This window comes from Podarcis liolepis, assembly GCF_965112155.1.
Source record: "Podarcis liolepis genome assembly, chromosome: 1".
NCBI lineage: Eukaryota > Metazoa > Chordata > Lepidosauria > Squamata > Lacertidae > Podarcis > Podarcis liolepis.
This window is the reverse complement of record NC_139554.1, coordinates 97,310,285-97,334,377: the sequence shown is the minus strand read 5'-3', so window position 1 is coordinate 97,334,377 and position 24,093 is coordinate 97,310,285. Positions and strand designations below refer to the sequence as shown.

At 41.0% G+C, this 24,093-nt stretch overlaps 1 protein-coding gene across 4 annotated transcripts in view; it reads right to left on the bottom strand.

Annotated features, from left to right (window-relative positions):
- The window catches only part of THSD7B (thrombospondin type 1 domain containing 7B), a 413,810-nt gene that overhangs the window by 275,666 nt on the left and 114,051 nt on the right, over positions 1-24,093 (bottom strand). For all 4 annotated transcript variants that reach the window (XM_083493189.1, XM_083493188.1, XM_083493191.1 and 1 more), the window contains one exon: positions 23,465-23,639. In XM_083493189.1, the coding sequence (XP_083349315.1) occupies positions 23,465-23,603 (139 nt within the window). In that variant the 5' untranslated portion in view covers positions 23,604-23,639. The remainder of the gene's footprint in view (positions 1-23,464; positions 23,640-24,093) is intronic.

Here is a 24,093-nt window from a genome sequence, read left to right as displayed (position 1 = left end):
TCCAAGTATGTATGCATGGGATTCTGTCATAGGACTGCCAACTTAAAAACACTTATCCAGGAGAAATCCACACTGAACACAATGGAACACAGAGGATTGTACTCCGGTACAATCTTTTAAGACTTTGGGGGGGGGGCAGAGACACAGAAAAATAAAACAATTATGTTGGTCTTTAGAAAGGATATTTCTTTTATTAAATTCCTGCTTTGGTATGTGGCGATAAAGAGTTCCATTTACTCTACAGGACTTGTGAGGCAGCATCAGCTGGTCAGGCAACATTTTTACAGTCTTAAATAGGCTGCTGTCCACTGCAAGGGAGAATGGTTAGCTGCTGGCTTAGCAGCAAGAACCAAGCATAAACTATGTGCTACAAGTGCCAGATGGGCATATCATCCAACTGACCTTCATCCTCTTGAGTCCTCTCACTTCTTCAAGGAAACTCAGCTGCCCAGTGCTTCCCCACAGATTCCCTGTGTTTGGATATACTTCTGCCGTGAGGAGTCTTTTCTGCTTATGGAGCTTCCCTGTATGATTCGGAGTCCTTGGGGTTCTTCAGATTCAACATAGGATGCTGCCTCCTACCGAGTGAGATCACTGGTCCATATAGCTTGGCATTGTATGCAATGATCGGGAGCAGCTCTCCAGGGTTTCAGGGAAAGAATACCACATGGAAGCAGAAGAATGACACCAGACGAGAACAAATCCCCACAAACCCTTGAGCAGTGTTTTGATATGTTGCCCTTGTTACATTAAGTACTCCTGAAGAGTGATAATAAATAAGTCGACAGCATCACATCTCTTGTAAATGGCTCACTAAGAAGGAATATATGAATGCAAATGCACATGTACACAAAAGAAATGCCCATCAAAACTCCCAAGTCTCTCCCACTTTTATTCCAAATCAGAGTGAATTAATGTACTCAGTGACAACCCTTTGGCTTTGCTATTAGCTATGGAGGCAAACTAAAGACTGACGAATCTGTTTTAACACATTTCTAGACTCTATTTAGCAGAGTTTTCTATTCATCCTGATAGGCAATTACGGAATGTGGTCCTGGGTGATTTACGGTTGAGGCTTCAGCCTTTAGTGTTGCACTGGATTGTACCTCACCCTTATCACATGCTGCTTAACATTTGCATGCACCTGTAGGAAGCTATCAGATTGAGAGATGGTGTTTTGCTGTCATCAGCATGCATATGTTATGCAACACTGGTTCTCTTTCCCAACGTTATTTAGGGAAAGTTATGAACTGCTGTCTGAGAATGGTAATGGACCAAATACGGGCTAACAATCCAAACTCAATCTGGATGACACAGTTCTCTTGGCCAATATGCATGCTGATAGAAACTTCACCTGTTTGGGACAGGATTGCATTCCCTTTCAAGGGTCAAGTTTACAGGTGATGGGTGCTCCTACACTTGGCCTTGCTCCTACGTTCTCAAATGGCGGCAGTGTTGACCAGGGGTGCTTATCCCACTTAAAATGGAGCACACAATTCCACCTCTTATTTGTCACCCATCACCAGCTGATGACTTCAGGCTGATTTCCTCTTGTACTGGTATTCTTCTAATTCATGCTGCCTCTTCTTTTATGAATTGTTTTGAAATGAATGTTGGTCACTACTTTGAGGATTCTTCAGGGAGTGAACTGACTGGTTGATTAAATTAAAAACTAGGTCACATGAACACTGCATGTATGGCCCCTTGGGTTTTTCAATGGAAGGCTTTCATGCACTGGTTTCCTGCTTATACACCATATACCAGTGCAAAATTCACCATCTCTGGAAGTCTAAAGCATCTGGTTTAAATTTCAACTGGAGATTGCTAACTGCTGTGCCCAAAGTATCCCTGGAGGAATTCTAGTGAAATGAATGGCAGTTATGGGAGACTCCCACGTTGATGTTAGATGGTCCTTAAATGTGCAGCAACAGCTTGAGGCAAACTGGACGTTTCCACACTCTAAACAGACGAGCCCATAGCCATTACCTGTGGCTCCAGTTACACATATCCTGTATCTTCAATAATTGATATGATGTGAGCATTTCAATTCAAAGAACAGACTGCGCTGAAATGAGATCTGTCTCACTCTGTACGCTAATTGGTATTCTAAGACTAGGAAAGGTGGACAGAGCCCATTAGTCAGGAAAAGGTCTCCCAGGGACTTGAAACTTAAGCACTGAACAGCTGTTTGGTCCTATTAAAAATATCTTATACAACAAAGTGTAAGTTGAAGAGGAACCACAAAGATCTCTTCAGCTAATTGACTTTAAAAAAAAACCCAGAACAAATCTACAACCCATGAAAAACTAAGTTGACTAACTGCTGTACTGTATAATTAGCTCAGTACACACAGTATACATTAACCAAAGCTTTGTGTACAACCCTGCTAAGACAGGGGCTAAGTCAGTTTTGAGAATTTGTCTCTTGATCACTTGTCATGGTCTTGAACAATTTTTTTTAAAGACTTGCACAGCATCTGTGCACGATTGTTTTAAAATCACATCCATATATAAAAGTACAGTTTGTGTTTACACCAATACCTAGCTATGTTATGCAAGGAAACCTTTCCTGAGGGTTAACTGGCATCATTTCTACTCTCCCAGTTGGGGATTTTGCTTGTTTCTTTTATGATTGTGTGACTTTTCATTTACACACACACACACACACACACACACACACTGTATTTACATTTTAATTGTTTCATTCTTTTTGTAAATAGCCATGTGAAAATGACTGAAGGATAGTATAACGGAAAACTTAGAACAGGTAAATAAAATCTATTTTGCTGATTATACTAAGATCTGACCTCACATTGTTAGGTAGGATATAACTCATGATTATACCATACAATACACCAGTACAATTTAGAAAACAAAACACCCACAATCATGAGGAATCAATCATAGCCAGATTTAGAGATTATCAGTTAAAATCATGTTGCAAATTTTTCTCCTATCATGTTTTTAGTCTTCAATGCCCATAAAGCTCCAAACTTGTCTATCCACTTTTCTTTCAATTCAGCAATCCATAGCACATTCTATACTTATACCTATTGTGATTTTTCTACAGGCCCTCTTTCCACCCAGACTTCCTTTGTGTGGCAAATTGCTGTCTCCACCAATTGCAGCTTCACTTCTCAGTTTTTCACTCCACACCCCAAATCTGCACTGTATCTTTCAGTCAAGTCTGATCTGTATTCTTCCAACTCACCTTGCAAAACCTGTCAACCTTGCACTCTATACAATGATCTGAATCTTCATGCAAATCTAAACCATCATGGATCACACAAGAACACAACTGGATGTGAACACATGTGGGCAAGTATGAATAGGCTAAACACTGTGTCGTGTTCCCTCCCTGCCTACTGGAAAACACAATTATAAGACGTAGCATTCTCTTTCCTATCCCACCGTGACGACCTGATATGAATGTCTTTTGCACTAACATCAACATCCGTCGGCAATCTAGTCCAGGATCAACAGCAAACCAATACATTCAAGGCTTCCAAAGATAAAGTTCAGCTACTAAACCATTGAGCAAGATATATCATCATACTGCCATCATACTGCTCTTTCCAACTTTCCATATCTGGATCCATGATTGTTTGTACAGATGAAAACATATAGCAACTTAGCTTCTCAATAGTGTAAGTAAGTGAATGCCTTAGAGCTATCACATAAGACAAATAAAATGCTGATTATATGAACAAGGAAGGCTCCACACAATACAAAAAGTATCTCAGTAAAACTGCTTTGGATTGAAAGAGGTAAACCTGTTTAGCAATAGAATTGTAATTTTTCCATGCTATTGGCAGGCCACATCACAAACCATTTTAAAAAGTGTCCTAAGTCTCTAAATCATTTTTCCATGTAGCATGAATTAGTATGCTATTCAAGAATAACAAGTCAAAAGTTACCTTTGCTTCATTCTGAAACTGGCTGTGTAGGATGTTGTTTTCTACTCCTGATCTATAAATCTGAACAGCCACAAAGCTGAAACACAGCCATCACAGAAAAGTTTAGGGATTAAAACCTGTAAAAACACTGTGTCTTAACAGGAAGGTTATTCTCCTGGGTATATATGTATTTGGATACCCAAGTAAATTGTCCATTCCACAGCATAATCCTAAAAACCATGCAGCCCTGAAAAGACTCAAACAATACAGCTACGAAAGAGGCTCATTCTCATGCTCACTTGTGCTCTGCTTTCAGTTTTTATGCTAAAATTAAAAAGCCAGAGAGAAAGCCATGCAGGCTTTTGCAAATAAATCTTGCCGCTGACCAAAATAATCAGTCCTAAGTACATTTTAATGGGTTGGTCATTACATTTTCCAGAATGGGAGTGTATAATGGGAACACTAAACAGGCCTATATGCATTGACAGCATTTGTCTCAATGTGTTATTATCACCAAGGCATAATAATACAAAGCTAAAATGGCATCAAAAAGTATAGGGTAGATGTAAAGCTGAAAGACATACATTCTCTAAATATACACAAATTGAGAGTTTATATTATGCGCTGTCCGCAACTACAAAGATGGCATATGCATTCATAGACAAATGTCACCTTCAGTCACCTTTCCCAGTACTTCCCACATTTGTGCTCCTCAGTGGATAATAAGATAGAGCTTTAAGACAATTTCAGATTGTAACCAATATCTGTGCGCACTGGATGAATGGACATGGTATACAACAAACCTTATTTTGGCAAAGGAAATTCTGATTACCATTAAATGCTACCCATATAATGGCAGAGATGCTGAACATGTGAAAGGCATTCACTTTCTTGTTCTCCACATTCCAAGTTGGCAATGTTCTTGATCATACAGCTCAATTGCATAAGGTAATCCAGCATCTGTCCTTTGATGCCAACATTTCAGCTTTCTATTTGAGGCACCAGTAGACAATGGGAGGTTCCCTATATCTGCTGTGAAGACAATTGGGTATCAGTTCAGCCTTTACATGAATACCAAAAGACTTTTAAGGATCTGAATGAAATTAATGAGTGTCCACAAATTTACAAAAATGCAGAAGCTTCCTAAGAAGGCTGGAGAATGACTCCCAAAGAGAAGATTCATCTACTCAAAAAAACTGAGACCGTATTTTAAAGGGACTCTTTGAACATATACATATAAATTCTTAACTTTTTCTTCAAACTCACTGTTTTCTACTAGTAGAGGTCTCACTTTAGTAGATAAATAAGGACCCAAGAAGATCACTCCTCAAGCAGACCAAAGTTTTATCTTGTCCAGCATCCATTTTCACAGAAGGTAGAGAGAGAAAACAACCTCAGGTGGCTACTTCTTATAGTAACAAACTTCTTATAAGGACCAGCTGGGATGGAACACAGCCAAAGGAGAGGAGGAGCCAAAAGTTGCTAACAGTTTGGTCAGTGGAGTGGCCTTTCACTTTCTCCCTTTGATTTCCCTGAAAATAGAGGAACCTGGTGTGGCTAGTTTTTCAGCTAAGTAGTTGAGAGGGGCAAGATGGGAAGAATTTTTAAATGGCAGCAGGCAAATAAAAACTTGATTTTAAAACCTAAATAATATTTCTAAGCAGCAGCAGCAGAAGTGGAAACATCAATGCTCTTGGATATTATTGCACTGCCATGATCACTGCAAACAAATTTGGGCTGGAGTCTAGAGTACATTTGTTTTCTTTGCCTGTTTTGGTAAAGCCAGTGGCATTGACCCTCTCATGATGCCTTTACCTTTCTACCTTTATGGCATCGAGCGATTGCCAGAGTTCCATTTTCATTACTCCCATCTTTCCATGATTGATACTGATGTCAGCAGGAGGTATAGAAGCCCTTAGGGAGGAGAAGGAAAGCATTAAGCCTGGCCTGCTGCAAAAGACCTTTAAATAGCACTGGTTATCCCATGCCATCTGCTTTTGTGACATCTGAACAGGACCTGGGATTAATATGCCATACATGATAGTGTTCTCTGTTTTGTTCACCGCATACGATACGAGACATTTTACAACCCAAATGTGCACAGATAAATCTCTGCTACAGAACTCTGAAATGCTCTGGCAGCTGCAGGGCTGACTAAGTCCAATGCCTCAAAAAGACAAAACACCTTGCATACAGCAAGGACATGTGGAACTGTTATCAAGCAATAAGTGGATTCTGCGGTTTACAGGCACTTTATAATCTTGCAAACAATGAGACGCGTTCCTTCTTCTCCGCCAACTAGGGGGCATCCCAAACCCTGGCTGTTGCCTGTCAAGGCTTTACAGAGTAGCAGGGCCTCAAACAGGTCCAATGCCATCACACAATAGCAGCGGATCCAGCTTGAGATCCAACAGATCCTAGACTACTCAGCCCCTCCTTAGCTCCAAAGCACCATGTTTGGGGTCTTCCGGTGACTGCTGCCAACAGAGATTCCACCAGTGGCACTTCGACCTGCCCACAGCAGGTGGAAGGATAAACTCTGTACCAGCCAAATGGCACTCGCATCACTCCACTGGTGGTTACCAGTGGGAGGCTGCCCAAACTAAATCTTACAACCCACCACAAGGGAGGGGGTTGAATCTGTCTTTTGTTCAGCTTTGCTGAATTCAGGCACCAGTCCAGAGCTTGCACACCCTCTCCTGATTCAGATGTTACAGGAAAGCAGAACTGGATATCAACAACTAAGAGCACCTCACCCCATTTTCCTCTACATAGCAAGATTTCTTAATCTGCCTTTTCTACTTGGCTGTTTCAGGACAGTCGTACAGGCTTGAAAATCCACCCAATCAGCGCTGTGTGGTGTAACTAATTTCTTAGGATACAACAGAGCAAAATGATCAGTGATTGTCCCTTTTCTTTTCTTTTTTTCATAAAAAGGAAAAAGAAAAGCATGTCTAAACTTCCCATCCTTCTTTTCCTTAATGAAACTGTTATTGATTTTTCATCCCTGCAAATCAGTGCCTTAGAGCAATTTCTTTTAGCTGCAGGTTCTCACATTTAATTTGTAATGTATGCCTTAAAGGAGAGGACATCAATAGCATCTCCAAGGAAGCAATGGAAGGGTGGTTTTTTTATTATTAGAAGTGGATGAAATTGTACATGAAATTTCAGCCATCAGAGTAAAAAAAACAGATCAAAACAAGTAATTAATTAAAGTAATATTTTCAACATAACCCCCCCCCCCACGAATTTGAAGAGAGAATTGGGTCAGATACACACCACAGTTTGAAATGCATAAAAATGTTAAAGCAAGCAGAGCATCAAATGATTTCCTCCATCTACATTTTTTGCATAAGATGTCAGTGTATGAAACTGAACAAATGATCAGCATCAAGAATTTAGCAGCATACACCAAGAGGGGGAAAACATTCTCTTCCCAAGTTTCCAAGAGCTGCAATCCTAACCCCATTTATTAGGGGGTAGGTCCCCATTTAATTCAATAGGACTTACTTCTGAGTAGACACGGTTAGGAGTGAGCTGTTGCACACTAAAGAAAAAACCCTGTTGAGGATTTCTTTATGTTCATTTGACAGCTCATCTATAAGTACATGAGATTTATTTAGCCCCTGGACACTGTGAGCCATTTTGCATGAATGGGAATGGTGAAAAGGCAGGAGACTCAGCTAGACTGGTAAAGAAAAAAACGATTTATATGCATTGTATATGCGATACAACATTGTGCCACCAGATGGCGATGTGGAGTCCTGCTTTTCTCTACTTGTTTTTCCTGTTTAAATTTACAACACTTTAAGCTGAAATGCTTCTTTCCAGCCAGGGTTTAAAAAAAACACACAAAACAAGTTTCTCCATGTTATTACATAGTGGCAGATGAGATTGACTTATTATGTTTCAATTAGAATGTTCTGCTGAGGCTCACATAGTTAACCATGGGTCACTGGTGTTAATACTGAAACTGCCGCTTAAGTTAAAAGTGCATTTATTTAATTATTCTGTTACTAGTTCTAAATAGAGAGTGCAGTCACTTAGTTCAGCTGACCAGAGAACAAGCTAAGATTTAGGACTTTCAAAAAAAAAAAAAAAAAGCAGTTCAGGACACAGTGGAGTTCCAACAACCTTGTTGTGAAGGCAAAGGTCAACTGGAAAAAGAAGCATTTTTAAATAATCCTTCCTGCCTAGGAGGAAGCAATCTGGATGAGGGGAATCATGCCAGATCTGGAAGGCTCTTCCCTGAGAGGCTGTAGTTACACAGTTCCCCAAAGGGGAAGAAGACAGTAGATCTTGAGAGGAGTCCTTTTATTTTATTTTCTACCAAGAGGCTTAAGTTATGCAGCTCAAAGCATGGGACATTGAAGAGCTTCTCCTGATACATACATCTACACGTGCACAAATAATGTGTAACACAAGTACAAAGAAAATGATTTAGTATTATTGTTTTCATAAAAGATGAAAAGGAAAGGGGGATTGTTTTCTAGTGTCTATGAGTATTTAATTATTGCTATGATACAGCAACATTTTTATATTGTAGTATATATCTGCATATGTTGTGGTTCGAGGACCCGATCCCCGCGATGCGGAATGAATACACAAGGACACATGATATAAGGTTAATGGGCATGGAAAGGCCACAACTTTATTGACTACAGCAGTGGAAAAGGTATTGGCTTAGGCATTGGATCTCTAAAGCAAGTGGGTTTATTCACCAGTAGGTGGAGCCTGTTGATGCTAATCCAACTATAGGCTCACCCCTGATGTCACCAAGGGTCGTGCTATGGCCTCCCGCCAAGCAGGCATCGGACAGAACACACGACCGCCAGATTCCTTTAATGGAATACCCAAAAATTGAAAGGCATAGGCGATGGCCACACCTAGCCCTTCGACACACCACAACACATTATTCCAATGCCTAACCTACCCACCAATACCACAAAAGTTGTGACGATTGCTACGAGGTAGGCGAAAAAACCAAAAAGCCTAATGCCAAATGGAAAAACTCCTACCAGGCCCCCTAGACAACCAGGGCGACCAACCTAAGGTCCATAGCAAGGCCAATGACCTAAGCCCTAACTCTAAGGGAGTGGAGGGTGGGTGACTCGTGACAAGACGATGGCGAAGAATGAGGCCGAGGAGAGGCTGGCACCGCAGCAAAAGGCTGCTGAACACGCCCCTCCGAGGCACCTGGTTGGCTGCCTCCTGAGTGGCATGGGCGCCAGCCAGGTGAGGTGGAGGCAGGGGGCTACGCCCCCTGCTAGGGGCGGTGCTCGGGCTCCCGTCCACAACCACTCCCCTCTCTTCCAGGGAGGAGAGTCTTTTGCAGACACAGATCCACACACACACACAGGTGTGTTGCATATATTCTTATATGCAAAACCATGGTTTAGCAAGAAGAAGAAAAAGCCTTGGTGAATCTTGCTCTTGCACATGGTACTGTAAGCATATAGCACCTGTGTAAACACAGGTATCTGTGAATAAAGCCCCAGATATTTTGCAGATGAAATAGCGCTTTTACTTTCATCCCTATGATCTTTCAGAGAAGGCCTAGAGGGAATCCATTAGTAACAGGCCAGTTGGGTGCTATCAGTTATCAGCCACCTCATATGCGCTGCAGCTGTTCACTAGTCCCCGTCCCCCCCCCCCGTAGACTTATAAATGTACCTCAAATCTGATTTGGGACCTCATGTGCTGTAATGATTAAATCATTGTGAGGGCTCCAAAAGCTGGTCTACCCCTCCCAGAATCAATCAAGGACAAACTAATGAGAATATCAGCAAAGGTGAAGATATTCACCTGGCAACTTTTTAATTTGCGGTACATACATCCTTTTGCTGTTTCCACAGCAAGTATGAGGATAAATGCTGATGGGGATGGCATTAAAAGTAGAAAAATCCCAAGATTAGCTTTTATTATTTATGGTAATAGTGCAAAATTCATGTACAGGTGTGGCAACACCATCCCTTGAGACTTTAAGAAGTACGTACAGATGCTGTTTTTCAGAAAGATCCATTTGCAGGGGACAGCTTTAATCTCTTATCTTCCTCAAAAGCCCAATTTATTCCAGTGTCATAGGCTTGTTATCCTCAAATATCATTCATCCACCGTCTGTGCATTTTCAGAAGGTATGCTAGTAAAGGTCAGCAGTCAAACACCCATCAATACACACTAAAGAGGTGAAAATGTTAAGTACTGGAGCTACCCTAGTACACCTTCATTGCTAAACTTCCTAAATTGTATTCTGACTTCACATAACTTTCTAGGAGGGCAAAAACTAGGCCCTGCTTGAGAGCCGCCAGGCCAAACATAGGGCACCAATGCACTAAATAGTTGCATTGGAGGGAGCAAGCACAATGAGCCCCACTAGTGCAATGGGACTTTCTCTTATCTCCTCCCCTGGTGTGTGTCCCGCCCCTTCCAAATCAGCTGGGTGGGGGTTCTGATGGAGCAGTCATAATAGCATTATGTTGGATTACACTCCATATATCATCGTCTGACAGATAACCCCTGTTTCACTAGTCCCAGGCAGACATTAAAATGGGAGGGAGCCTAAATTTCTGGTGAAACTCATTTCATGGATAGTGGGTTGAAATATGCTTGCTGGCTGATTAGTTATGCAGACCTGCAATACATCAGTGGCAAATGTGGAAAGAATAGAAGTAATCCTGAAGATAGCCAAACATAATTTGACTAGCTGGGAACCATAGGGGTATATTAAAGCAAGCTCCTCATATTTTTTTTCTCTTCTCTCCCATCACCACATCCCCCTTTTTGCCCAACCTCTCTCTTTCACCTACAGTCCAATATCATTACATCTCTGGCTGCATTATTCCTGCTTTGCTCAATTGTTCACACTCATGCAGATTTAATCTCCTATTGTGCCTTGGCTGAACCAAAGGTTGTTGTTTTTCCTACTTTTATGGCCTACATTTAGATGCCAAGGGTTTCTCCAGCTGCCATGTCTAAAATTTTTGTTTTGTACCTTCATTCATCCTGCTAATCTACATGAAGCATTTTCTTTTTCTGTTGCAGGTTGAAAGACAGCAGGGTGTGGGATTTTTCCAGTATACTGCCGAGAGTGTCACAAGTATGACTCTCTGCCTGCTGGACAGAAATTGTGAATTTGTATTCGGTGCAATGAGCTCTTGGGTCATTCCCTCATGGCCAAGGTGGCTGAGAGAGGCAGAGAGGCTGGCAGACAAGACCTCTGGGGGTATGATAACTGCATTCCAATACCAGGATGATAGTTCCCCTCTTGCCATGGAGTATGAGGGTCTAGGGCAGGGGTCTGCAACCTTTAAGACAAAAAGAGCCACTTGGACCCGTTTCCGAAGGGGGGAAAAAGTGGGAGCCGCAAAACTGGGAAGGTGACGTCGGGACGGTGCGTGACTAATGCACGCACCGCCCCCATGCGACGTCACAGCCAGTACAGCGCCCGCCACAGTGGAAAGTGTCGGGGCACACAATGCACCTCCTCCCCTCTCTAGTATCCGCCCTGGAGCCGCGGCAAAGGTGTAAAAGAGCCACATGCGGCTCCGGAGCTGCGGGTTGCAGACCCCTGGTCTAGGGGGAGGTAGACAGACAGTAGAAAGACCCAGCTGTGTAGTCTGAATGATATGGTAGTGCTGGGAGAAGGGGTTTGACTTTGTTAAGACACAGTGGGACGTGGTTAGGCGCTGGGTCTGTACAAAAGGAATGGGCTCCACTTGAGCCAGATGGAACTAGACTGCTTGCCCTTAAAATAAAAAAAAGGTGGAGTCAAGCTTCTAAAGACCCAGCAGGTGATAAGGAGCATGCTGTTCAGAACAAATCAACTCCCAGGGATGAGCGGGGAGATGTTAATGATTGTTCAAAGGAGGGGAGGTAGAATTAAGCACCAAGATTGCAGGGACATATGTTAGTATTTCAAGGACACCAAAGCACCGTAGGCTAGACCAGGAATACTGAAGACATTTGAAGAGAGAAATACCATACATAAGTGTTTGTAGGTTAGCACTAGAAGCCTCCAAGCCATGATGCTTGATCTTAAAGGAGATCAAGTAAGCATAACAGAAACCTAGTAACGTCATACCTTGGTTCTTGAACGTAATCCGTTCCAGAAGTCTGTTCGACTTCCGAAAACATTTGAAAGCCAAGGCGTGGCTTCCGATTGGCTGCAGGAGCTTCCTGCACTCAATTGGAAGCCATGGAAGTCGAGTCGGACATTCAGTTTCCAAAAAAAGTTTGCAAACCAGAACATTCACCTCCAGGTTTGTGGAGTTTGAGAGCCAAAACGTTTGAGAACCAAGGTACGACTGTAGAATGGAAATAGTGTGGCATGTTTGTCTCTACAGGAAGGACAGGGAAGGCTATTCTGGAGGTGGCCTTGCTCTGTATATTAAAAAGAGAAACACAGAAATACCCAAGGGAGAAGACTCCCCCTACCTCCCACTGGAAAGCTATTCAAGAGGAAATGCAGCCCTTAGGCTGAAAAAGGTTCCCTATCCTTGTTCTAGAGAAAGAAGTCTAAAGCCCCACCAGGGCTTGTTTCATGATTGCATGGGTCCTTTCCCAACCGTGTAGAAGCACTGTTTCACTTTCCCAAGTAGAGTTGAAAGCAGTGATAGTGTCATTTCCCTATTGTGGACTTTAATAGTACATTTGTTATAAGATTAAAACCAAATGTTGCTTGTAAAAATGTGGTACAAAATACTGCGTATCTGACCCTTGAGTTAGGAAATAGACATAAGATTGATTCAAACCAGTAAGGTGCCTATTACATGTATGCTCTCAAACCAACAAGGTGCCCCTAAGTTTAAGCGCTAGCTAACCTTTGTTGCCTTTGGTAGGGCAAATTATACAGTAACCTGGTGCAAATTGCAGCCTGAATAATTTTCTTTTGTTATTTAATTAAGAGCATTTTATATTTAACATTCCCAAAATGTCCCCTTTAGAATAATATATTATATACCTTGACAGATTAATTAGTTAAAAGCAAGACAGTTAATTGATAAAAAATAAACCTTAATCAGTCCCACTGAAAATCAATTTGTGCTCCATCAGCTGCTGCTAAGAGACTGTGGAGAATACAAAGATCCAGAAAAAACCCCACATCTTATCTATGAACCACAGTAGCCCTGCCGCTCAGGCCTCAAACCATATCAATGGAGTTGGAACAGAACAGTTTGAAAATTGACTGGACGGTGTCAAGAACACAGGCTGCTTGGATACAAATAACAACATGCATTTCGTCATGAGTTCAGAAATGCCTAATTATACACAGGAAAAAACACCTAAAATGCATTGCTTACCAGTTTCTGTGTAATACCACACACCCCAGTACATCTTAACAGATGGAAAGCTGGTTAGAATAGTTTTAAAAGATTTTAATTACTGCTGTATATTTTTAAATTTACTGATGGTATTCTGCCATTTTCTAATAGAGCCAACAGCACAGACAACTACTATGGAAAGAAATGTATAATTAATGCACATTACTAATTTAATTATGGAATCTTCCATACGCATAAAATGTCATAACTAAAGACAGCGATGTCTCAGAGCTTCCAAGGGACTAGAAGCAAAAATGATTTGCCCTATTAAGAAGGCATATAAAATGACACATAGAACCATTTCTGAAGGATCAAAAGAGAATGGACTTTAACCTTGTTACTGGTCTGGAATTTAATGTTGCCTGACATTAACTTCACACTGAGGAAAGTTGAGAATGTTTCTTGACTAGGCTAGACTTGGGGAAAATAATAATGGATTTTGGAAACTTATGTGAGGATTATGGTTCCATAATGTATTCCAGATAAATGAAATTGTCAGGCAAAATATAGATTAGATTACTAGTAATATATGATAAGCTATCGTGGGAAGATGCAGTTTAACGGCAAGATTATCGCCAGCCACTGCTATCTAGATGCCTTAGCTTGCTGAAACTAATCAATTTTTTTCTCATTATGCAAAAATATGAGTAATAAAATCTAAAAAGAAAATATGAACATACTATTTGGGCTGATAATCTAAGACTGTGTGTTATTGTGGTGAGGCAGAAGGGCACAGATGAAGGCAAAGAGCAAAGGCAGTCCAAAGGCAGAGAGGGGTCTACTGGTAGGCTCCCAATTTGCTACCTGGTTAGGTTCAAGGTTCCTGTGCTTAATTCTAAACAACTTGGGCCCAAAGTACATTAGCCTGACTGCTTATCATCCATCCTTGACAATTGACATCTTCTTACGGGGCACTTTCAGTGATTCCCCCTTGATGTTGAATTGCAGCTGGCCTTCACCAAGAACCAAGCTTTTGGTGTGGCAGGCCCTGCCCTGTGGAGCTCCTTGCCAACAGAAGTCCTTCAGGATTTCTATTCTGCCTCCTTTCAGATACCTTTTAAAATATCTACCATTCAGGCAGGCCTTTGGGATGTGATTTTTGTAAAGCAATCAGCCTTTATTGATGTCATAGTGGGTTTTTTTAATATGTTGTATTATTTGTTGTTGTTGTTTAGTCATTTAGTCGTGTCCGACTCTTCATGACCCCATGGACCAGAGCATGCCAGGCACTCCTGTCTTCCACTGCCTCCCACAGTTTGGTCAAACTCATGCTGGTAGCTTCGACAACACTGTCCAACCATCTCGTCCTCTGTCATCCCCTTCTCCTTGTGCCCTGCATCTTTCCCAACATCAGGGTCTTTTCCAGGGAGTCTTCTCTTCTCAGGAGGTGGCCAAAATATTGGAGCCTCAGCTTCGGGATCTGTCCTTCCAGTGAGCACTCAGGGCTGATTTCCTTAAGAATGGATAGGTTTGATCTTCTTGCAGTCCATGGGACTCTAAAGAGTCTCCTCCAGCACCATAATTCAAAAGCATCAATTCTTCAGCGATCAGCCTTCTTTATGGTCCAGCTCTCACTTCCATACATCACTACTGGGAAAACCATAGCTTTTACTATACAAACCTTTGTTGGCAACGTGATGTCTCTACTTTTTAAGATGCTGTCTAGGTTTGTCATTGCAATATGTTGTATACCGCCTTGTTATTTTTGTTTATGAAAGCACAGTAAACACATACTTAAATACAAAAAGTAATAGGCTATTGAATGATTTGCAAGGGTTTCTTTTTTAAACCAGAATTTTTTTTAAAAAACCCTTAAAAATCAAAAGTGGGTTGTTGAAGAATCTGCAATAACTAAAATAAAGCTGAGGTGAGTATCCCTGTCCCCTTTCACAGAACCCATTTGTTGCCCACAGAAGTTGGCAGAATATTCAGTAAAATTGCTGGGAGTGGGGACAAATTCCAATATTTAGAGGTGGGGCTTACCATTCCAGACCACATAGCTAAGGATTTCTCTTTTAACGCATACACACAAAGCTTAGTTGCTGTGTCCAGCACGTTCCTTCCTATTTCCAGGGTAGTGAACCTTTTTTTACCTCAAGGGCCACATTCCTCCTGGGCAATATTCCAAGGGCCATTTGACAGTGGTGGTGGGAAGGACCACAGGCAAAAGTGAACAGAGTGACAAATGTTATTTTTTAAAAATCTTTGTCTAGTAGCCTACTTTTTTATTCACCCCCACATGACCCTCTCTGTTCTCCACCCAGATAAGCAAGCAATCTCAGAATTCAAGGGCACGTTTTAGTCATTCAAAAAAGTTGGGGTGCAAAGCAGGACCAACGAAGGAGGTTTCCAAGGGCTAGACAGATATTTGAAGGACCATATTTGGGGCTCCCAGGCCTAAGGGGTCCCCCACCTGATTTATTGTACTGTTAAAAGTAGAATTTGGGGAAGAAGGTACTGGAGAAAAGCTAGGTTTTACTCTGCCTGGTTTGATGGTACAAGCTGACACAACTAAACTGTAGCACAGGATGATGCTGGGCTGCCTGTCTCCCTCCAAAGCATCATCCTTACAAGCATGCTGATTCACAGGCATTTCAACTGATCTTCAGACACAGCAATATTATTGAGCAATTAGCCTTGGGTTATCCATATAAATCATTCAACAAATATATTTCAATGCTTAGGTCAGCTCTGAAGGCACTCACTCTAGTTTCGCTGGCAGTTTCCAGTACAACAGAACCTCTATTGTGTTGTGTTGTGTTGTGTTGTGTGTGTGTGTTTTAGAATGAGTCAGCATAAACTCACGAAACAACTACCACCAGAAATGAAATCTCTCTCATTGTTGAATAGGCAAAAGCTAAACGTTTCATATGTTGACTTGATGAATAATATTTGTGTGCGGATCCTTTTCCCGAGAAACAGTCGGGGAGCGAGTTGTGTTAAGCTTTCTTGCTGCAAGGATGTCAGCACCCTTTTCGTGGTGTTCCGATTGGATTCTCTTTGAACATATGCCCTTTCAAGTGAAATTAATCAATCTCTTTATCGCTCCCGCAGCATCTGGAGCTATAATCATTACCCAACTGCTGAGAAAGAAATGAAACCACTAATCGCATAGGGAGTAGGGCTTACTGTTCGGAGCAGGAAAGTTTTTTATTAAGTTCTAATTTGAAAAGTGATTTTTCATGACCAGCCTTCCAAGACACAGGGCATAAAAAGAAACTCTGCTTCAGGAAAGCCTGCAAGTTTCTGCCCAGTATACATATTCTGAACTGCGATAAAGTGAAACACTTTTAATTATGCTTTTTAAAAAAGAAAAAAATGTACATTTGAATGTAATAATCATACATTATAATCCAGTGAAAGTGAATCATCTTTCTTTCTTTCTTTTTTGCATCCCATTGAATTCAGTGGGAGAGATTTCAGGGCATTCTTACAAATCAGTTCTATTGAAGTCAAAAAGCTTGAAAAGAGCTTAACTTTGGTTGAATCACACTGCAGTGGCACACAGAGGGATGCTGAGGAAAATTAGCCCTACTAAAATCACCCATTGCTGCTGCTATCTAGATTTTTGTTTAAAATGCTGAGCAGGGGCATTTTGAATTGTGGGGAAAAAAATTGTATATGGATCTGTTCAGTTGCAATCAATCTGGACATATTAAGATATTAAGCCATTAATGGATGTCTGTCAGTTGCTGTGCTCTGAATATCTATAGCTGTGGAAATATTAAATGCACACACACAGTAAAATAAATACCTCAGAAGTATTTTTTTAAAAACACATAAAACCTCACAGTGAAGAATTAGTTAAGAAGTGCAAAGATGTACTGTTAAGAGCCATGGTGGCTAACGCAGAAGGCTGGGAGACCACCAGTAGGTGGAGACAGGGCCAATGACTGACAAAGCTCACACTGTGAGTACGTGAATGGAAGGCAGCAGCCAGGTGAGGACTAAATGCAGACTGAAGTTGGTGGGGCATTGCCTCCATTTGCCCTAATGGACCAGTTTCCAGTGGGTAAGAACATGTTAAGAGCTAGGTAATAAGGTGGGTACAGAATTTCTGTTAGCTGATGACTTTAGAGGTATGGCAGGAGTGGGTGAGGAACCCGTGGCCTTTCAGATTTTGCCAGACTACAACCCATGGTGGCTGGGGTTGGTGAGATTTGGGGTCCAACAACGCCACGTTTTACCCTATCCCTGATGAATGCAATACATTTCAGATAACCAAAAATTGTTGTTGATGTTGCTTTTCTTTTAAGACCATGACCAGATGGTGTATTGCCCTTTGGAAACTGTATGAATTGTAAGACATAATTAACACCAAATGTTGGGTCACAGATAGAAGGGAGAAGACAGCAGTTTCAAGATGTGGCAGATGTGATCAGGTTAAGATATACTAGAAGGAACAAAGGCATGCAATAGAAAAGAAAACTATAAACATTGACAATGCTACTTTTATTAATCGATATATATATATTTACCAAAACGATATAACAACACGATCCCATGGTCACTGCAGTAATACATTATGCTAAATTTCTCACATCAACTTTGGTGGAAAAACAAAGTGAATATTAGTTTTAATTTGGCTACCTATATTAGAATTAAATGAGGAAGGCAAGTCATAGCCACAAAAAATGGATAAACAAGGCTCACTCACCATAAATTAATGCATTTATTTAATGATAAACAAGAAAAATAACACTTCTGTGAGATTTCTAATATTAAATTGATTTTTTTTCAACTTTTGGAAATGATGGATTTTAATGTTGACCAATAAAGTGGGAAAATCTGAATAATAAAGCCACATAAGCAATGAATGTAAAAACTTTAAAAAAAAAATGCAATGAAAGTTGCAACAGTATAGACAAAATCAGTTTTTAAAAGCTCCAGAAAATAAAAATTTTGCTGCTACTTTTGTTTTTCCTATTCTTATTTGTATTGTTGTTATTACTGCCTGCTCTTTGACAGGACTTCCACTGGCGGGGCTCATTAGGTGAATCCTTCCTAAAGTATTTATTTCGGCATCAGTCTAAGCAACATGGTGAAGCGCTCGTAATCAGAGACAGCTCCAGCACTATTCAGAGGAAGCTTAACCCCAGTATCATTTATCTAAGGAAAGCCCCAGTGGTTCACACCAAAGATCATCCCCAGAGTGGCTGCTGCATAAGGTAATTTCTCATAATAACTGATATGCATAATGGATCATGTAACTGCAAGTCTAATCAGTCCCTGGAATATGTGCTACATCTATTGCAAGTAGATGCCCTTCTTTCACAGAAATCAAGGCGCAGCCTCTAGCAAGCATGTTCTCCAGTAATTGGATTAAGTCTAAATTTACAATTTCTAGAATAGCACCACTACCTTTCCTGCAGTGGACACTGATTGGCTCAGAGATCTCTTGTGATCCCCCAGCGAAAAAATCCTATTGTGGTGTTTCATGGCAGTTCACTGCCTCTGCCCTTTGCCATGTATTGTCCCTCAACTGAGCCTGTCCTGAATGAGATTACTCTATGTGACAGATCCCATGCTCATCAGGAAGCTCTACGGTCCTCATATGCTGATCCACACCACTCTTTTCATGAATGGCTTCGGAGAAAAGATTTCCTTTCCTTGGCTAGATTCCTCACCCTTACCATGCTTTCACCCTTTCCCTGCTTCTAAACTATATCTAGCTGGGATCCTTGCAGGAAAATGCAAACCATTATCTCCCCAAAATAAAAGCATTTAGTACTCTCAAACTTTATTGGCAATTTCTGAGAAACATATTGGGTGTGTGGATGTGTTTATTATGTATTTTATGTTTTATTTTGTATTTTTATGTTGTGAACCACCCTGTGATATTCGTATGAAGTGTGGTATACAAATTTAATACACGATAAAAAATAACAATAATAAAATAACAATTAAAAAAAACAATGTCACTCTTTGTTGAGCATTTTGTATAAATAAATATTCAAAGCATAGGAAAATCCTCCAAGCAAGCTTCTGTTAATTTATCCTAAAATAAGGATAGTACTTACAAAATAGTTATGTCCAATACAATAACATTTGTTGAATGCAACCATGCCCATTAAAGACATGCAAAACAATGACTGTCCTTATTATTTATAATTCAATTATCAGTGAGGAAAAGGAACCAAATACTATATTCTGTTTTGTTTCCCTTAACACACTTTTCCATGTTTGCCCCGATACTTCATCTATTTAGAAATCAGAAACTGGTATGTTCTTCACAAGTGTTTTGATCACAAATATCACAAACAGAAATAAAGATTAGCTCATTTTCAATGGCATTTTAAGAATCTTTAAAACTTCTGAGGTATTTCATATAATCAATGAAGGCATACCTGCAAAGGTCAAAATATTTCCAGGAGAAGCACCCAAGAGGGTGTTCACTTTCTTATGAACAACAATGCACATCTCTAAACACTTTCATTTCACAATAGAAATGTAACAATGAACATGAGAAACTTCACTTACTCTGAAATTATATCTTGAAACATTCCCCCCCAAGCTACTTCATGAGATCAGCACTCCATATCTCTGCTGAATGTGCTATGCTCTGAGAAAAATATGTAACATAGCTATTTTTCTTTCTTAAAATTTTCACAAAGTGAATATAAGTGACAATAATATCTATTTTTAGAATGCTCCAAATTGCATTAGGTTGTTTCTTATGTAATCTAATTTCAGCATCTTCAAGTTTTAAAATTTATCACAATGTGCTTACAATGCTTCTGTTTAACTATGATATAAAGTCAAGGCTACAAACCTAAGCATGCGTACTTCTTGCTTGTTGCATTCCAGTGTGCTCATTACAGCCTGAGTGCAAGAAAGCAGCTGCAAAGCCTGAATCTTTGCATTTTCCACAGGGAAAAGTCAAAACCGAGTATGGAAATCAGGAACCAAATAATAACAATCATGATAATAATTGTCTCATTCACATGACTGAAAGTGACATTAAGGAAAACAGGCAGACGATTCCTATTTTCTACTGCATATTGTTATATGTATATATTACAACTGAATCAATTGGCCCACAAGATAGTTAAACTTTGGCCCCATGCATTCTCCTTTCTGTGCAATAAAAATACACAGAGTAAACCTGATAGGTGGAACTGACCATTCTTCTCAACATAAAAAGGTGATGGTTTGGACTTTCAGCTATGATATTGCCAAAATGAACTCTGTGGTGGGCTTCCCTTGAAGATGTTCTGGAAACTGCAAGTGGTGCAGAATATGCAGCCTTTAGAAAATTGACCTGTGTGCACTGGCGGAAGAACAAGAGTGTGGGACGCGCACCAGCCTGCTCTCCACTTCCCGGTGCCGGAGCATGAAGCTCCGCCATTGCCTGTGTGTCTGCACAATCATGTAACGTCTAGTTTGTGGAGCCTGCACTGGCTGTTTTTATGCCACCAGGACAAATTTAAGGTGTCGGTATTGACTTATAAAGATCTTCATTGTCTTGAACCCTGGTATTTGACAGAACACTTTCCACATATCAGCTGACCTGGGCTCTGGGGTCAGAAGAGGGGTCTTTCTCACTCTCTAGTTTGGCCCCCAAGGTAGGGACATGGGGTCAGGAATCCTATGTAATTTGCAGTGTGGAATTCTCTCCCACTCGAGGCAACCAGTGCTCCAAATTTGCAAAGGTTTGGACTCTGGATTAAAACATACTTGTTGCAATTTAACTTAAGCTAGTCAAGGTTTTTCTTGGGGGGGGGGGTGTTATAGAATAGAATCATAGAATCATAGAGTTGGAATAGACCACAAGGGCCATCGAATCCAACCCCCTGCCAAGCAGGAAACACCATCAGAGCACTCCTGACGTATGGTTGTCAAGCCTCTGCTTAAAGACCTCCAAAGTAGGAGACTCCACCACACTCCTTGGCAGCAAATTCCACTGTCGAACAGCTCTTACTGTCAGGAAGTTCTTCCTAATGTTTAGGTGGAATCTTCTTTCTTGTAGCTTGGATCCATTGCTCCGTGTCCGCTTCTCTGGAGCAGCAGAAAACAACCTTTCTCCCTCCTCTAGATGACATCCTTTTATATATTTGAACATGGCTATCATATCACCCCTTAACCTCCTCTTCTCCAGGCTAAACATGCCCAGCTCCCTTAGCCGTTCCTCATAAGGCATCATTTCCAGGCCTTTGACCATTTTGGTTGCCCTCCTCTGGATATGTTCCAGTTTGTCAGTGTCCTTCTTGAACTGTGGTGCCCAGAACTGGACACAGTTATGTAGGAACTGCTCCTATTGGTTGTGATTGTTCTATCATATTTTTATGATTTTAGTGGTATTTTATTCTTGTGTTATTGAGCCGTATCTGATTATGTCATACTCGGAGAAGACATAATTATATATAAACATACCCTCGGGGAAGGCTCAGGCAAAGTTTTCTTCTTCTTCTTAACCAACAAGTGATGAACTTATTGTCTAAACTGTCAGAGGTAAGCAAAGAAAGGTGGCCTTGAGAAATCCCAACATGACTGCTTTTGCATTTGCTACTTGTTGGACAAGACAGGTGAGGTTAGTGAAATATATGTTATGCCTTTTTTGAAGGAAAAAAGAATGAGATGCATAGTCTGTTACACATGTTTATCTCTAAGACATCTTTTAGGTGTGATATAATTTGGGACATTATGTTAAGATACTACAGTAAAAAAAGAATAGTGGTCAGTCTTACATCTCTTTAAAATTTTGTTGGATATATTTGTTCCCCTTGCCTCCAGGCCCTTGAAATTTTTTGAATGAAGTCCCAGGGATGGTGAATATGTTGCACTCCAGATATAACAAGGCATTTGGACCTACAGAAACCCAGACTTGTGGGGTGGAGGGAGAAAGAAACTACCACTTTGTCTTGGCATAAACCCAGAATGACTTTGAAGAGCTATGCTTGATTAACTACTAAAACTCAAATTATGGGCTGATTGCTTCAGGGAATGACCGCTTCCCCTTGTACAACTTGCAGATGCAGACTAATTCCTGCTCTGTTCATGTGCAAAAACCGGTCACTCTGCCAAAGAAATGCATGAATTTAAATTTGTCCAAAGTTCTCTCCTCTGGTCTTCCTTCAAGTTGTACATACAAGCAAATAGGAACAGTACTGAACTACTGTAGGCCCAGCTATCAGGTTAAATTTGAAAGTTGTTTTTTTTATCTTATGGATCTTTGAAACTATTCATCTTTTTTTTTTTTTTTAAAGGACTAACGACTCCTCTACAGCTTCAAGTAAAATGTGCCATACAGCCCCCTGGAATTATACCAGAATACAGGTGGGGAAATAGCGGGACGCGGGTGGCGCTGTGGGTAAAAGCCTCAGCGCCTAGAGCTTGCCGATCGAAAGGTCGGCGGTTCGAATCCCCGCGGCGGGGTGCGCTCCCGCTGCTCGGTCCCAGCGCCTGCCAACCTAGCAGTTCGAAAGCACCCCCGGGTGCAAGTAGATAAATAGGTACCGCTTACCAGCGGGAAGGTAAACGGCGTTCCGTGTGCTGCGCTGGCTCGCCAGATGCAGCTTTGTCACGCTGGCCACGTGACCCGGAAGTGTCTCCGGACAGCGCTGGCCCTCGGCTTATAGATGTGAGATGGGCGCACAAACCCCAGAGTCTGTCAAGACTGGCCCGTTCGGGCAGGGGTACCTTTACCTTTACCTTTACAGGTGGGGAAAATGTGTAGAGGTATCTTCATACTCTCGTGCCACATTTTTTTAAAAAATGCATGTGGAAAGCTAGTCTATTAAGAAGATGGCATCTAGCCCCACACTTACTAATTTGTTTTTACATGAAGAAAGATTTATACTCAGAAGAGTCAACTTCACCTATGTTCTGAAGAGCTTGAACCACCTGATATTCTGAAAAGGTAGTTTGGCTCAATGTATCTAAGTTAGGGATTCCCAAACCGTGATCCACAAGCTTCATTCGGGTGCTCTGCTGCACACCTGTGAAGAACAGCAGGAGCACTGTCACCTGGAAGGTGAAGAGGACAAATTGGAAGTGACAAGAGGAAGAGGCACTTGAAAGGGGTGGAAAGAAGTAGCACCAAAGTTAACAAGGAGCTAAAATTAAGATGTTTGGTCTTAAAAAACATACAGTACATTATAATTGCTACAACAGATACGTAAAATCATTAAGTGGACCTCGAAGACCCACAACAATTTTCCATTGGACCACGGAGGTAAACGTTTGGGGACCACTGGCCTAACTCACACAGAACCACAGTCACAGTAAGGAAGAATATGTGCATCCCTACCTGTTTTCCAGACAAATGGATGCGATTTCCTGCCTTCCAAATCAGATGTGTGTAATAATAAGAGAGCAAGCACAACCAAGCACCTTCCTGTGCTCTGCCATGCCCAGTGAGCGCAAAGCCAGCTATCCCTTAGAACCATACTTCATGAAGTTCAATCCAGATCACTTCACTATTCCTAAAATAAACAGAAGGAAGGTGGGAAATAGAGAAAGAGTTAGTTAAAGAGGAACAGAGTCACCAGCTAACCCTTTAAATATACCACTTGTACAGATTTTATGAAGGAATGTAGCAATCTTGTGGCCTACGGTATGGGTCATAAGACTACTGTGTTCATAAGAACATTCACCTCTAAGTGGTATCTGACATTTTCATACACAGATTGCCAGTTACATGTTAAAAACAAACATGTTTCCCACGTCTGCTTGCCACCGCCACTCTCCACTTTCACAGAATTTCTGCAAAGGCCCTTTGACATTTGATACTCTTATTTCTTATTTACCTTACTAGGATATTTAATTTAATCCATCGCTCTAGTGGAGATATACCACTTTGCAATAGCAAAATTAATATGACTTGGGATACGAGGTGGCATCAAATGTCACTTACAGTGACATTTTGAGGAGAATATG